This window comes from Periplaneta americana, chromosome 2 (genome assembly GCF_040183065.1).
Source record: "Periplaneta americana isolate PAMFEO1 chromosome 2, P.americana_PAMFEO1_priV1, whole genome shotgun sequence".
NCBI lineage: Eukaryota > Metazoa > Arthropoda > Insecta > Blattodea > Blattidae > Periplaneta > Periplaneta americana.
Genome location: NC_091118.1, coordinates 166,853,074 through 166,870,915, shown reverse-complemented (window position 1 = coordinate 166,870,915; position 17,842 = coordinate 166,853,074). Strand labels below are relative to the sequence as shown.

At 34.0% G+C, this 17,842-nt stretch overlaps 1 protein-coding gene across 2 annotated transcripts in view; it reads right to left on the bottom strand.

Moving 5' to 3' along the window:
* Scp2 (Sarcoplasmic calcium-binding protein 2) overlaps nt 1-17,842 on the bottom strand; it is a 263,046-nt gene that overhangs the window by 9,661 nt on the left and 235,543 nt on the right. For both annotated transcript variants that reach the window (XM_069818843.1, XM_069818844.1), the window contains exon 3: nt 1,888-1,940. In XM_069818843.1, coding sequence (XP_069674944.1) covers nt 1,888-1,940 — 53 coding nt within the window. The remainder of the gene's footprint in view (nt 1-1,887; nt 1,941-17,842) is intronic.

Below are 17,842 nucleotides of genomic sequence, written 5' to 3'. Positions count from 1 at the left end.
TAATAATAATGGTTTATATATTACATTTCTTCTCTCCTATGCCTGGTAAAGTGGTTTGTTTGTATTTTAAGCCAGTATCATCGAACTCCAGTCGTGGAAGGGGATAGCAAACGGTGTTTCCGGTTCTCAACCGTTAATCCAAAGGTATAGCCAGGTTAATATTAAAAATGTTAGTAAAAATAAAATGATGTCTCTGTACAACCAGTGGTGGTTCCTGTACTAATATCTTGCTCAATACCGCAGATAAAAATCTCAAGCTTTGCTGTATCAGTAATGTCACTGCTGTCATCAAGAGCCAGTGAATAATATACGGTTTCTCTTGCTTCTTTTCTTAAATTTCCTCTTGAATATAATCAAAAATTTTCTAAATTCTTCTCTCGATACTTGGTCGAGAAATTCGTAGTTTTCGAAAATGAAAAACTTCTTATAGACAAGTTATGTAAGCTCTTTTGAGAAATTCTGTTCTATGAAAAGGCTTTAGAGCACGAGATATTTAAACCGCATTAGGTAGCTGACTTCCTTACATTTATTTATCTCATCTTTCTCTTCCTGGCTACGATTTAAGACATGTCAATTCCTGGTGTTTAACAGTTCGTTGGCACATAATATTGAATCAATTTTTATACAATATTATTATTAAATGAATAACTAATAAATAGTTACTGTCATCTAAAGATTAAGAAGATTAAAACTCAGGTAAAAACTAATAATTTTATCCTTCTACGAAGATCTAAAAATATCAATATTCATGCACGTAAGAAGAATTTATAGAAACACATACTTAATGATAATAATAATAATAATAATAATAATAATAATAATAATAATAATAATACGTTATTCAGCATAGCAATTAATGTTTCTATATATATATATATATATATATATATATATATATATATATATTCTTAATTGAACCGTTGAGTAAAGTAAACATATTATTACATTTTGTCCGACAGGACAACCAAAAAGTTCTCCTTCTCATTCTTTACGAAACCACCTCTTACTGCTTGTAGAGACAGAGTTTGTAGAACGACATTATACCGCCACTGCTTGCCTTCAGTACGTGATTAAAACATACAGCAATGTACAGGAAACTCCTCGTACCCGTTTGAATGTCTGAGATTACACGATGTAATCACGACACCCGCTTTGGTCACCGCTGGCATAGATCTATAAGTCGGTACTACATGGGAGACAAGGATAATGAAAGAAAGATTAATGTAATCAATTTAAGTTCGTCTGAACACAGTTTTAATGTTCTTGTGTATGTACTGGATTCTTTTATTGGGTATCCTCACTTTTATTTTTCGTATATATTCAATGTTACGATCGTTCCTACTATGCTTTATTAAGTTATCCAAGCTTCTTGTTTCCACTCAGAGTTATAGAAATAGGCTTAATGTAAAAATTACTTTCCATCACATTTACCGTTAATTAAAAACATTGTACGGTGCAAAATGACATCAAATTTAAAAAGAATGACAAAACTGACCGTTTTCGAACATTGCAGATGTCGAGTCATACCTTAATCTTGCTATACAAACGTCAGGAGCGCGCGATGACCCACGGTTAAAGTGTGGCAATGCAACCAACTTTTTTGCTTTATAGAAATATCATTCTAATAATTAAAAGAGTGGAGGAGGAGAAGAGCTTAATTATTGATGAGCGAAAAGGAATCCTTTATCCTCTGCGGTTATTTATTCAATTATGATCTGTGAGTTAAAGAGACGTGTATATGAGATGTCTTTAGAGAAATACTTGAAGTTATCCCAGCGTTGAGAAACGAATGCAATTAAACCAATATTTCAGAATACAAACAAGTTTCGTAGTGATCTTAGATACAAGAATAGAATTAGAACTCCGTTTAAAAACGTGCTAACTTACCTCCACTGCTAATTCAAAATCTTTCTTCTCAATAGTTCCGCTATGGTTTACATCTGCAAAGAAAATGTTCTAATTAATGTAATGCTCTTAAGAGATTTTAAATATATTAAAAAATATAACATTTAGTACATAGTCACAAACAAACAATAAATAAATAAATAAACAAATAAATAAATAAATAGGCTAAATAGTGTTATTTTGACTATTACACTTTTACTACATCACACCAATAAAACGGTACGAAAGGACGTCTTTCAACCAATTAGGACTGCTTATCGCACAATTTTATCGCGTCCCTAGCATTTGTTTATTTTTATCACTACCCTAGCATTTGTTTCTTTGTTTGCCAACATTTCAAAATGCACTGGTTTGGACGTCAAAAAACAGAAAATTACAAACCACTCCAGTCGATGCACAGCACTTTCAAATATGACTCACATTGGCATTCAAGGACAAGAATTAATAAAGATCACTGGTCATAGCTATGCATCTTCCCTGAAACCCTATTTACAAATAAATGAAGAGCACACTCGGAAATTCTGAATAAGTTGAGGGATACACCATGTACATCAACGAGTTCACTTCTTTTACGCACACGTCTAATATAACATCAACTGAACCACCAACCACTAAAACATTCAAATTTGAAAATTGTACTTTCAATAATTGTTTCTTTTAAAATTATTCATGTTTATTTTTTATTTCATCATCGTTAATTAAAACGTTTGTTTATTTGATCATCCCTAATTAAAACTTTTCTAACACTCGTTTGTATTATTTAGGTTATGTTTATTATAGCTTCTGCTATATGATATTATGGATAGTCACGTATCAGAGATTGTTTAATACTAAGATTTATTGAAAATCATCTGTCAAGTGACGTTGATTACTGGGATCCGGATGATTGAAGTGGAATGCAAATGTTTTAATAAAAATGAAACTGAATCAACAAAGCCTTCTTGACTAGTAACCGTCCACAGAGTTCAATGAAGATTCCATAGTTGGCACAACTGGTAACAAGAAAAAAGCTATCATAACACACTACTGCCATCTAGCGTAATGTTGAGACGGTACAATAATACATTTGAAGACAGTTGTATTTTCGTAAGTCAATTAATATTGTATTGGAGTACTTTGTTACTTCTAATCTTTATATACTTCCTTCTAATCGTGTAATAGTCAATTAAATCCCACTCGAGTTTTGATTTTCTCTAGATAAATCAAAACCTCTAGTGAGATTACTGTTGATAAAATCCGCTCCGACTAGTCGCATAAAAATATGTCGAATTATTCACAATGTGTGTGTTTTTAATTGGTTATTTTACAACGTTTTATCAACTGCTATGATTATCTAGCATCTGAATGAGATTAACGTGATAATGCCAGCGAAATGAATTCAGGATCCAGCGCCCGAAATTACTCAGCATTTGCTGTTAATGAGTTGAGGGAAAATCCCGGAAAAACTTTAACGAGATAACTTATCCCAAACAGGATTTGAACCCGGACCCGTTCGTTTCACGATCAGACTTGCTATATGTTTCCATTGAATTATGGTAGTAACTTTATTTTAATCCTTGTTTTCTACGGTTTTAGTAAATGGCGCTTGGCCCACTATGGTTCTGAACCCTTCAATTGTATTGTATAACTGGTATATATGTATTTACGTCCATTTCTAGTATAATTTTTTGATATCTAACACATGGCGAATTTTCCTTAATATAATCTCGTATGACACAAGACATCCACCTAAGACAGGCCTGCAGAACTCGCAAAGTAGGGGAATTATGACGTCAGCCTCTCTCCACTTCTATTGGGGATGATCGACTTCCGCCCCGAGAATGAATGTTGATGCAGCCGAGCATAACTAGAACGCCGTGACCGCACAGGTAGAAAAGGTGGGTGGGGTAAAAGAGGGGATGAAAGCAGTCGCTCTCAAGAGCTACAGTTCTGCAGGCCTGACCTAAGACAACATAATAATAACATACAAACATTTCTAAATGGGATTCGAACACGTGAATTCGATGGAATATTAAAGCTCGTCTTAATTTTTGTACATACTTTCAATGAAATGCTAATTTTTACATGTTATACTTCTGTCGGAAAGATATACGAGTTGGTGACAAGTACGATAGAAGTGACTTACATCGATTTAGCTCTGAAAACGCTACTTCTATGAGGAATAACAGGGGGTGAATTGAAAAAAAAGCAGCTGTTTTCAGCAAATTAATCACGGTCTACACACTGTTCCATCTCGATCGTTTATTTGGTATCACTTTCCTCGTTTCATCCATTCCCGCTACACTTCTCTTTCTCTTCCTTTAATCTTTTACCTTCCGCTTCTGAATACAACTTTCATAAACTCAGATGATTATTCAGCAGTCAAATCAACTTTTATTTGTTTTATTTGCCGTTCTTGTTGGTGTTTGCTCAGCGGAGTAGACTCAAGAATTAAAACTCTTTAATTTATCTTATTACTTTTCATCTTAGAATATTGAAAGTAAACAAAAAATTCTTTATATAATCACAAAAGCTTATACAATGAAACGTCATTTACTGAAGAGTCTTCTTTTTATTTCTTAAAACCTAATAAGAAAAGCGGTGGATATTCTACAAAAAGATATTCTTGTAGATTAAGTAAGAGATGAATAGCTTTATGTAACTTATGGGCAAATACTAATCCAATCTGTAGTAAGATTCGACTCTAAATAACATGCAATTAGTGCAACGTCGTTAAATATAAAATCAATACAAATCACAGCGACCTTTTTCAGAGGGCTAAATCCGTATCCACGTCCTATTTTGTAATCACCACCACCTCCACCATCATAATCGTCATTTAAGCTTGCCATTTCTAACGAAAACAAACACCTCTTCTCTCATATTCAACTGGAATGATAATGGAATGATAACAACAACAATAAATCAAAGAAGAAGGAAACTAGTCAATTTTTTATATCGAATTAAGTTTTACCTCTGATCACATATCCAGAGTGAACCCTAAGTAATATTATTAATTCTGATGGATGATTCCTTGAGCAAAGAGCAACAAAAAAGTCAAATATCATTTTGCTATATTTCCAGAAACAATTAGACGTATGTAAGTGCAAGTTTGAACCAATAAATTACTGAGATTAGCGATAGATTAATTAGTTTAGGAAATTGTATATTTATTATGTATAACTACTTTTTGTATATAGATCATTCTTTAAATTATTAAGTTTGTACTTTTGAGGACTAATATCAATAAACCAGTCAGTCAGTCTATCTATATTATTATTATTATCATTATCATTATCATTATCATTATCATTATCATTATCATTATTATTATTATTATTATTATTATTATTATTATTATTATTATTACAGAAGTTAACGATGTCAACGTTGTGGGATTTCTTTCGTGTCTTGCACCGTGCCATATAGCTTTAGATATCGAAGGTTTGGAACTATGATCGGTAATATCATCAGAGATGGCAACAAAAGGGATATCTATCTATTGAATCTTTACCATCATGGATAATAGCCCTTAATGGATTCAATGGATAGGTTTTAGTTTCCGTTTCTTCACTGATAATAGTCGGTACGTAATTCCGACACTTCGAATGTTCCTAATCTATGATACAGAAAACAAGCTAAAAAATTTCTCATATTTTACTTTGTAATTATTCAGATCTGCCATCAGTAGTTTGTAATAGCTCGATTGCATGTTAGACCTACAAGAGGACATAACCACGAAGTTTGAACATAAATAATGCAATGAAAGCAAAATGTTGACGAAATTACAAATTGCGTAAAAAGTCTAGCGAATTTGGTATGTCATCTGATCTTCATGCAGAAAGCCACGAAATGTTTGTCAATTGTATTATAATTTCTGAATATGAAGTAAATTTTTCATTCATAATAGCGATAAATATCAACAGAAAGAGTAAGATAGTCGTTAATTTCCTAAGATCGTATGACGAATGGAACTTGAAGTATCACAAATTTAAAATAATGGAAAAGTAATTAGATTAATATCAGCATATGTCGAGAGAATCATACATTCTTAAAAGAATTCAAGATTATGTTTGAAAAATTGAATAACGAAAAGATATGGTAGGAAGAAATGTCTGTCAGTAGAAGTAAATGTACTTTATTAAGAAATATTAGGCGGACAAATATAAACAAATAAAGGAATAAAGTAAATACATAAAGATAAAAATATACACAAATTTCTCTCATTATTATCATCATCATCATCATCATCATCATCATCATCATCATCATCATCTAATGTAAGTTACGTTACGTGATGAATCAGGCCTATTTACTTGGTCTGATTTTTGCAAGTGCTTTCTATTCGTTATGAATAAAATTATGAATTGAAATTATATATTTTTAGTTAAAATTGTAACTTATAAGTAAAAATATAAATTACACACCTAAAGAAGTCATAAAAGTATAAAATTATTAAAAAAATTTTTGCCTATTCTGTTCAAAATGTTTTCATTTTTGGTGGGCATGTTTGAAGCCTTTTCTCTGCAGATTTGAGGAGACAACTTCTGAAATCTTTTCATCACACATTCTCTTGCTTCGGAGTATTATTTCAATTCATTTTAATTATATTATTTTATTCATTTTCCTAACGCATTTCTGTTTTTTAGAGTCTCAAGTACAATGCTGTTTTGTGTCCAATAATGTTTAAAGAGGAATATTACTTCAATACAGTCATTCATTTCATTTAGTTTTCTGCCCAAAGGCAGGTCTTTCACTGCAAACCCAGCTTTCTCCAATCTTTCCTATTTTCTGCCTTCCTCTTTGTTTCCTCATATGATCCATATATATTAATATCGTCTATCATCTGATATCTTCTTCTACCTTCTCCCGTTCACCATTCCTTCCAGTGCATCCTTCAGTAGGCAGTTTCTTCTCAGCCAGTGACCCAACCAATCCTTTTCCTCGTCCTGATCAGTTTCAGCATCATTCTTTCTTCATCCACTCTTTCCAACACAACTTCATTTCTTATTCTGTCTGTCTACTTCACACGTTCCATTCTTCATATCCACATTTCAAATGCTTCTAGTCACTTCTCTTCACTTCGTCATAATGTCTATATTTCTCCCCCTTACAATGCCACACTCTACACAAAGCACTTCACTAGTCTCTTCCTTAGTTTTCCAGAGGTCCGCAGAAGATCTCCTTTTCCTACAAAAAGCTTCCTTGGTCATTGCTATCCTCCAATTAACTTCCTGGGAGCAGCTCATGTTACTGCTTATAGTACACCCCAAGTATTTTTTGAAGCTGTCCACTTGCTCTACTCCTCATTTACAATTCGCAAGTTTATCTTCTGAATTTTTTTTTTCCCTATGACCATGCTGTTCGTCTTATTTGCATTTATCTTCATCCCATACTGCTCACAGCTGTCATTTAACTCCTGTATACGGTGGCCAGATTCACATCGGTGAAAAAGAGGACACAAAGCCTAAAAATTGAAGACATTGTCCGAAAAAAAGAGCACAGAAAATATTATGTACTTAGATTTATTTATTTATTATTTTTACTTGGTTATTTAACGACGTTGTATCAAACTAGTAGGTTATTTAGCGTCGATGGGATTGGTGATAGCGAGATGATATTTGACGAAATGAGGCCGAAGATTTGCCATAGAATACCTGACATTTGCCTTACGGTTGGAGGAAACGTCGGAAATAAGCGAACCAGGTAATCAACCCAAGCGGGGATCGAACACGCGCCCGAGCGCAGCTCCGTATCGGAGCTTTAGCCGATTGAACTACGCCAGCGGCTACTTAGATTTAGGTTTAGGCCTGTATTATACTTTAATTTACAAATTATTTAAATTACATAATTAGGCTTATATCATACTTAAAAGTAAGTTAATATCTATTTTATTACAAAATAATTATAATAAAACTCAATAATAATGATTTTACAGTTAGCTAAAGTACATATGAAAGTCAGGGGAACTATAATTAATTATTAAAGAGAAAGAGTATATGCCGTCGATGCTGCTGCCATCTACAGGCAAATTACTTGAAAAAGGCGTCAAATCGGATAACTTCAAAATATCAGGCATACAAGTTACGAAAAGGAGGACATTTCTTGATTTTTTAAAAATCCACCCGGACCCCGGACAAAGACCTAAAAAGGAGGACATGTCCGTACAAAAGAGGACGTCTGGTCACCCTACTCCAGTAGAATATCCTTTAGTATCATACTCTTTTCTGCTAACAACGTCATATCATCAGCAAATCTTATGCACTTTATTCTTATAGTTTTAAAATTAAGTTAATTTCCGCAAAACGGTTGTAGAAAATGTGTTGGGAAATCTAGGAAGAAATGGATTGAAGGCGTTGAAGAAAATATAAAGGATATGGGTATAAGAGCATGGAGGAGAAGAACTTAGGACAGAAGAGAATGGGCTTCTATTGCTAGGCAGGCTCTGTTCTTCCAAGGAACGTAATCACCATGGAGAAGAAGAAGAAGAAGAAGAAGAAGAAGAAGAAGCAGTAACCGTTTCTAAGACAATGTTATTTTGTTGTTGTTTTGAAGATTTTTCTTGCAGGCACGTTGTATGAAATTATTGTATTGTGAAGGCGGTGATGACGTCATGGAATATTAGTTGCTAGGTAACCTTTTCTGGCACCACTGCCAGAATTAGGTCAATTGCGCACAATTTATAGCGTCAGAACAAGCGTGTTTTAATGCTAGGATTGCATAAAAACTATTTTTGTTTTATTATTTATATAATAAAAGTTCGATATAATACGTTTACTATGTTTCATGTAACCGTCACAACAACAAATTACCGAAGTAACATCGAGACATCTGTGTTGAGGGTTTGGCCTATATTACAAGCCCAGCGACGAAAACTCATTTGTCTGGTTAATGTTTAAGAAACAGACTGGATAAAAACTGAACTCATCTTTCTTCAGCTTCTGAAGACAATGCATTCTCCTTGTTCGAGGAGATCCCTTAAGTCAACGGTGAGTAAATTAATTCCAGGCTCAGACTAATGGAAATTCTATTTCATTGAAGAGGAAAAGTCGATTTAATCCCTGAATGGATCTCGTCTTACTTCATAGTTACGGCAGAGGCCATGATGTTTGATTAAAACGCAGACGTCGGATGTAACAAATGAAACCAGTGAACAAACAGTTGAATATGCTTGTTATCGTGTGTCGTTTCTTGTTAGTTAGCAAGATTGAGGACTATGGTGAAATATGTCCTCAAAGTAATCCACATAAACATCAACATAATGATACAAAATAGAGAACGCCTTCTTTATACTTTAATATAAGCTTCACATTAAACCCCAATGACAAAAACCTACATACTGATAATACTTACTGGCTTTTAAGGAACCCGGAGGTTCATTGCCGCCCTCACATAAGCCCGCCATTGGTTCCTATCCTGAGAAGATTAATCTAGTCTCTACCATCATATCCCACCTCCCTCAAATCCATTTTAATATTATCTTCCCATCTACGTCTCGGCCTCCCCTAAGGTCTTTTTCCCTTTGGCCTCCCAACTAACACTCTATATGCATTTCTGGATTCGCCCATACGTGCTACATGCCCTGCCCATTTCAAACGTCTGGATTTAATGTTCCTAATTATGTCAGGTGAAGGATACAATGCGTGCAGTTCTGCCTTATGTAACTTTCTCCATTCCTGTAACTTCATCCCTCTTAGCCCCAAATATTTTCCTAAGAACCTTATTCTCAAAAACCCTCAATCTCTGTTCCTCTTTCAAAGTGAGAGTCCAAGTTTCACAGCCATACAGAACAACCGGTAATATAACTGTTTTATAAATTCTAACTTTCATATTTTTTGACAGCAGACTAGATGATAAAAGCTTCTCAACCGAATAATAACCATATTTATCCTGCGTTTAATTTCCTCCCGAGTGTCATTTATATTTGTTACTGTTGCTCCAAGATATTTGAATTTTTCCACCTCTTCGAAGGATAGATCTCCAACTGTTATAGTTCCATTTCGTACAATATTCTGAGGACGAGACATAATCATATACTTGGTCTTTTCGGGATTTACTTCCAACCCTATCTCTTTACTTGCTTCAAGTAGAATTTCCGCATTTTCCCTAATCGTTTATGGATTTTCTCCTAACATATTCACGTCATCCGCATAGACAAGAAGCTTATGTAACCCGTTTAATTCCAAACCCTGTTATCCTGAACTTTCCTAATGGCATATTCTAGAGCGAAGTTAAAAAGTAAAGGTGATGGTGCATCTCCCTGTTTTAGCCCGCAGTGAATTGGAAAAGCATAAGATAGAAACTGGCCTATACGGACTCTGCTGTAAGTTTCACTAAGACACATTTTAATTAATCGAACTAGTTTCTTGGGAATACTAAATTCAATAAGAATATTATATAAAATTTCTCTCTTAATCGAGTCATACGCCTTTTTGAAATCTATGAATAACTGATGTACTGTATCCTTATACTCCCATTTATTCTCCAATATCTGTCGAATACAAAAAATCTGATCAATAGTCGACCTATTACGCCTGAAACCACACTGATACTGATAATTAATATAATAATTAAGAAATATGAATTATTGTTTATAGTTTAACATAGACTTCATATTCTTTCGACGCTAAATAACTTTTTGATACAAAGTCGTTAAATAACCAACTAAAATATTACCAGTCTACAACCTAAACTTCTCGTAATGAATAGCAGTTTGTCAGATTGGACAAGATACAGGTCCTCCAAAGAGGGATTAAATCCTGAACCGACTGTCGACGCACTTCTCTTCATTCTTGTTCACAACAGTTAAGCACAACCGACAGTAAACCATATGGATCATAAATGATTAACGGAACGCATAATTCTACAATGCCATGTTGTATTCAAAACCATAGGGAAGAACGTTGACATATTCATTGAGGGTTCAATCCGATTCGTCAATTATGACTTCCTTTGCAAAACACAAATTCTTGGCCTGAGACACAAGATAAACAATAGTATGGCTGTTATGAACCATTAATCCTGTCTAGTGTTATATTACGATATTCTTATTATTTGTATAAATTTTTAAACAATATGTGACGATGAAATTAAGTGAACAATTTTTTTAGTTATTTAACGATACTGTATCAACTACTAGGTTATTTTAGCGCCTATGGAATTGATGATGGCAAGATGGTATTTGTAGAGATGAAGCCGAGGATTCGCCTTACGGTTTGGGAAAACCTCGGAAAAAAATCAACCTTGGCAATTAGCCGAAGCTGGAATCGAACTCCCACCCGAACGCAGTCCCGGTTCAGCAGGCAATCGCCCTGCCACCTGAGCTATACCGGTAGCTGTGAACAATATTGTAGATATGTCAAACCGATCATAGAAGTAATATATACTTAAATGTCACACCAATAAAACTGCATTTTAGAATCACGTGACATCCTTTAATTTTTTTTTTCGTGTTTTATTAACATTTTAATCGGGAAGTATTAAAGTTCCCTAAGTTTTCTATTATAATATAGAATTATAAATTAGATTTCCCATAAAATGAACGTACTTTTCGGTGGAAAATAAAACTTACACATAAGTCTCATTACTTGAGGTGGAATACGGACACAATGTAATACTAGAAGTTTTAATATTGATATGAAATTATAATTAATTTCGACTGAATATGAACATGTTTGATAAGAAGAATTGAAATCAATATCCCATTGAAGAGAAGGAGTAGAATACATATTTTTGAATGTTTGAATAAAAATGAAGATTGGAGAAATAAAAAAAAGAATGCAGAAAAAGTATTCTTCAAAGAATGAGATAGGAATATGATTGAACAAGCTCAGAAAACAAATGAACCCTAAGTTAAAGCTCAAGACCGTTCGCCCGCAGAAAGAGAGATGCGAAAAGGAATGAAAACCAATCATAAGTCGAGAAAGAAAATGAAAATAAAAATATACCCTAAGGCCAAGGGGATAAAAACTATTACGGTTCTTCCCGCAACGGGAGCCCACAACTAACGAGTCTAACTAGATCCCAGATGTAACTCGGGGTTGGTGTCAAGGGATACAAACAGAGAGAAGTTTTTAAGCGTCCAATTGGTAAGGCAGGAATCGATAGATAGCTATTTCGGCGTCAAGTTGTCTCTTATCTTACGATAAAATCGGCATGTGACTGTAAATGCACTTGTAGGCAATATATCAGATTAAATTTAAAGCACACGGTATTCCAATCGATGTTGTAAATTTATGAAAACAAATTCATCTTAGAGATAGGTACATTAAAAAATCATAAATATTGTACGCTCTTTTAATATTCTGACAATAATGATAATTAATTTATAAAAGACTAAAATCGCTTAGAGACTATTAATAGAAACATAGACTATTAATAGAAAGATAAATAATGACGAATAAAGATAAACAAAAGTTAAAACTATTTTAAATAAGGAAATTCAGAAGAAACTGGAGTAACAGAAAATAGATAAATACCTAAATACAAGGAACATATAGACAGATATATAAAAGTGAGAAAGAACACTTCTAGGTTCATTAAATAACGAAAAATTCCTTTATTCAACTACAAATATTTTAAGAAGCTACCATCACTAGGGCCAACTCTATGGCAATCTGATTTAACGTTAATTTTTTTTCTATTTTTTCATATATCATAACAACCATCTTTCCAAATCCTCGGCGCTACGTCCACCATGGTAAACTATTATGCTAGACGAATTCTAACACATATCAGTTGGCCATATTCTCTAGATCAGCTCCTCCACAAATCACCAATAAATGATCGGAAAAATAATATGAATACGAGAATGAAATCGAGATCAAATCAGCTGATCTCGATTTAATTCTGCGGCCTTGTTCGCCAAAGTTACAGTACTAAAGATTTCTCAACGAAAAATCCCAGACTTGCCCCGTATGTGAACACGTATTGTCTACGTGACAGATTGTTGGTCTAGACCAGTATTAAAATACAAAACATTGACTGACAATCGGACAGAGAGACAGATACGATATAGGCAGATACAGAGCTAAAATTAAGATGAATGTGCAAGTATCTAGAAAGACACAGAATGATATAAATTACATAGATAGATGTATAAATATGAGATAATATACAGGGCGTTTCTGTGATTCTGTTACAGTCTTTTAGGGTCGAAAAAGGACATCGATACGAACAACTCTAATACAATATTCACATGGAATTTTTAATATTTACAAATACTACCATGACAACATAGAAGCGTACTTTAAAGAAAATAAAGTGATTTACCATCACTCGTTAATTAATAACAAACGTTTTGGGTTACACTGTTCTACAAGGGTCATTTTTCTTATATGAAAATATGTGATTCCAAAGGATTTTTATATGGCAAATTCAAATCTGAAAACAGAAATTCGCTATCAGGCACAGATTTTTAGTTATACGACAATATACGTCTCATTTAACTTACATTTTAAGTTTGTGATGAAGATGGTGAACTTTGCTTAACAACAGTTGCCTACAGTTAATTTTGTTCTTCATTGGTTTTCATTTTCAAATTGTGGCATTCCTGTTGCTAGTAAAATTTTATGTTAATAAGCAAGTCGTTGTCACAGGATTTAAAATTGAGTTAAACTGGCATTATTTGGATGATGGAGATATTCCTTACCATGTGACTAATTATTCATTTTTAACCATAATATTCCGACATCTGTGGTATATAAAAATTTGTAAAACTTTACATATTTCTCTTTCACAGAAACCTCCTAAATCATAGAAGTAAAATAGACAGATTCTAACAGAGAGAGAGAGAGAGAGAGAGAGAGAGAAATCTTGAGTTTAACCTGAAATTCTTGTTAGAGGAAGTGAGTATTGTTTGTTTACATGAAATATTGTTTCTGCATATGCACAATTCAACTCATAATGACATTCTGCAATGATGTTTGTGACCTAATGAATTCTTTGAACTTCAAATACGAGCCACAGGAGTGGAGACTTTTATAGATGCCTCAAAATACAGTCTAATCATGCTAGGCCTTATTAAACAATTTGTTAAGGCCATAAACACATCTGGAAGAGGATTTATGTACCTTTCAAAAACGTTTCTTCGTTTTTCTGCAGCAAAAATAAAAGAGGGCGTGTTTGTGAGTCCCCAAATTAGAGACTTCAGAAGGATTCAGATTTTGAACAATGCCTTGCACCAAAAGAAAGAAGAGCGTGGTCTTGTTTCAAGAATGTAACGCAAAATTTTCTGGGAAGAAAAAGAGTTAACGACTTCGAACAATTGGTTCAACAAATGATAAATGCATATAGAGATCTAGGATGTCACATGTCTTTAAAAGTGTATTTCCAAGATTCTCATCTATATCATTTTCCTGAGAGGTGCAGTGATGTCTCCGACGAACATGGTGAAAGGTTCCATAAAGATATAATATCCATGGAAAAGCGGTATGAAGGGAAATGGATGCCTGCGATTCTTGCTGACTACTGCTGGAACATTATTAGAGACTGCAAAATTGAACACAGGAGAAAAAGATAAGATTTTTAAATTCTTGGGGAAAAGTGCATTTTGTTCATATTTTCTAACCTTAAATACGTTTTTCCATATAATATAATTATTATATTGAGGCTTGTATTTATTTTTGTTTTATAGTGCATAAAATGTTTGTAAATAATTTTGTAAGTGACTAAAATATTAATAGTTACATATTTTGTCTACATAAATACATAGCGTGGAAACGAAAATTATTTAAAAAATGAAATTGCATATAACTTGAAAACTATGCGTGACACAGAGAAACTAATTACAGATTTGAATTCAGGAGGTAAATTTCCATATTAATCAAGAATGTTATACCCAGAAAAATGAATTTCATTTTTTTTTGTAGAACAGTGTTATTATTCTGTATTGTTACTTACACCGCCAATACACATCATCTTCTGTTTATTACCAAATGAAACGTTTCCGGACACGGAATCCTGTACGTTATTATTTACTGCTAGAAATTAATTTTTAAAGTTTTAAAATATATTTTTATATTCATTCCATGGTACATAGGATATCGATTCCTGCCTTACCAATTGGTCACTTAAAAACTTCTGTTTGTATCCCATGACACCAACCCTGAGTTACATCTGGGATCTGGTTAGATTCGTTAGTTGTGGGCTTCAGTTGCGGGAACTTTGTTTACAGCGTTCTTTACGATAGTCAGTAGGCATCGAACTCGTGGCCAGTCCACTAGAACCTCACCTCAGTTTAAATATAGTTGTTCTTCTTTTATCACGGAGAGATTCACATAGAGAACTTGCTGATAGACATTTCATTTATGGAAGAGAAAATGGAAGTGGAAGAACAGCTGTAAAACTTTAACAGCCAAAACATAATTTACAATGCCAACTAGTTCACATCGTATTTGTATAAATTCACCAATGTTTGCAGGAAATAGGGCATCTGCAACCAAATTTAAAAAAGATGGCCGCCTTTGCTGAGGAAAATTTCACACAGGACATGGCGCCGCATCATTTTGTGCCGCGACAATGATGATCCCATACTGATGTTCTGGACCACTAAACAAGCAGGAACGTAAAGTATCAACCATTGTCACACATCTGCTGTGACATGTCCAAAATAGATGCACATCAACCTACAAATAAGGGGGGGGGGTTGACAAGATTTTCGGACTTTACTGAACAGTACATATTATTTTAATAATTCACACAGACTTAAATGCATTGTACAAAAAACCGATGACAATAATTGTAAAATCATTTATATAGGGCCTACAGTATGTATGTATGTATTTATTTACACTGCAAGTGGGCAAGCACCCGGTGGCAGTGGTATATACAATATAAACAATACACAATAAAATGATAAGCAATACACAATAAAATTTACAATACACAATACAATTTTACAACACATATAACATTTTATACACAATACAATAAGAATACACAATACAATTTAACACAATAATAACAAAACATAAATAAAATACCTATTTTCACAATACAACCTACATAATTATGTATAGGTCCTACATAAGTTTCAATAGTCTTTCATTTTACTCTCATCTCATTCCCTGTAGTGGCACTATGACGCATTTCACTGACACTTTAGCACACATTTCACTGACACTCTGTAACACATTTCACTGACACTATAGAACACATTTCATTGACGCTATAAATTATCACTGATCGGAACTGTTCACTGCACTGTAAAACCATAACTTCACTGACTCACCTCGCTTCACTGATACAACAGTTCAAATAAGTCAAATAATTACATCCTTATGCATACTTATAAACAGAATTACATTTAAACTAAACATTTCTAGTCTAAGGCCCTCTTACACGCTATTTTTAAATAATTTACAATTCAAACCAAGGAAGTAAACTCGTCAGGCTAGATAAATACATGTCACCTTAAAATATTAAATGTTGTGGTAAGAAAAACCGGACCGACCCTTGTAGCTGATTTCAGAGCCTTGTTCACTCCAGAGCACTAAGACTAAGACATTCGTGGTTCGAATTCGTGGTTCCGGGAAGGAAATTTATTTTGTTACTTATTCAGATTTATTCCCAATACTTTTCGATTGCTGGTAAAATTCTTGTTCTGGGAATAATAAGTTAATTAAGTAGTAAAATGTGGCTGCAATCGAAAAGTATTGGGAATAAATTTGAATGAGGAACAAAAAAAAGTTTCCTTCCCAGTCAGGATTCGAACCACGAAAGTCTTAGTTACCAGTCTATCGTGCTCTGGAGTGAACAAGGCTCTGAAATCAGCTACAGGGGTCGGTTCGGTTTTTTTGCCACTACTGTACAATACGTAAACCAAAACATGTAGTGTTACACTTTGTAATGGAACATGTTGATATAATAAAGATAAAAAAGGCAGACACAGAGAGACAGATGTAGATAAACAGACAGACAGATAGATGACAGACGACAGACAGGCAGACGGACGGACAGACGGGGATCGACAGACGGACAAACACACTGATAGATCGATATTTAACTCACATTTTCCTTAAAGTCTCCATAAAACCTGTCACAAGAAATTTTAATTGTACTATATAAGAGCAATGTGATTTACTGATGAATTAAACGAAGAGAATCCAAAAAATAGGTTTTGTCTCTCACTTAGAGTATCACGATATTCTAATTAAAAGTCTAATTCATAGCCAAGCTTTAACATAGTGCCATGTCACACTTAGCCCCGCGTTGTCTTCATGCCCTGGGGACCGGTATCTTAATTAACCGAGCGACGGTAATTAATTCATATAAGCCAGTCGCCTTGAGCGCATCAACTAAACTGAGGATCAGGATACATTGGTTACATAATTGCAGGCTTCTCCCTTCCTGTTGCTTCAGATGGTGGTCATTAAGCAACCTATTGCAGATCAGCAGCTGAAGATCATTATTATGTTTTTAATTTTTTTACAAAATAATAAATTAATTATTGTAGTGTTGAAAACATCAGTTTTGATATTTTCAAGTAAATACACAAATTTCAGCCCCTCCACGGATTTACACAGCTTTCCAACCATAATAAAAACAATTTGGAGAATATTAAATTAATTAATTCATTCATTCATTCATAGTGTTCTGCCCAAGAGCAGGTCTTTCACTGCAAGCCCAACATTCTCTAGTCTTTCCTATTTTCTGCCTTCCTCTTTTGTTCCTCATATGATCCATTTATCTTTATGTCGTCCATCATCTGATATCTTCTTCTGCCCCGAACTCTTCTCCCGTTCACCATTCCTTCTAGTGCAGGCCTGCACAAGGTTTGCGCTCTCCGAGCCGGCTCACAGCTCATGAGCGGAATGCAGATATTACCTGCGCTCTGTATAAGGGTGGACTGGAAGAAGGGGTGATCTCGTACAAAATGTACACAAAAGAAAGTACTATTACGAGTACTTATGAAATAAATTCCCGTTCAGTGTTTGCAAAGCTATCTTGGACTATTATT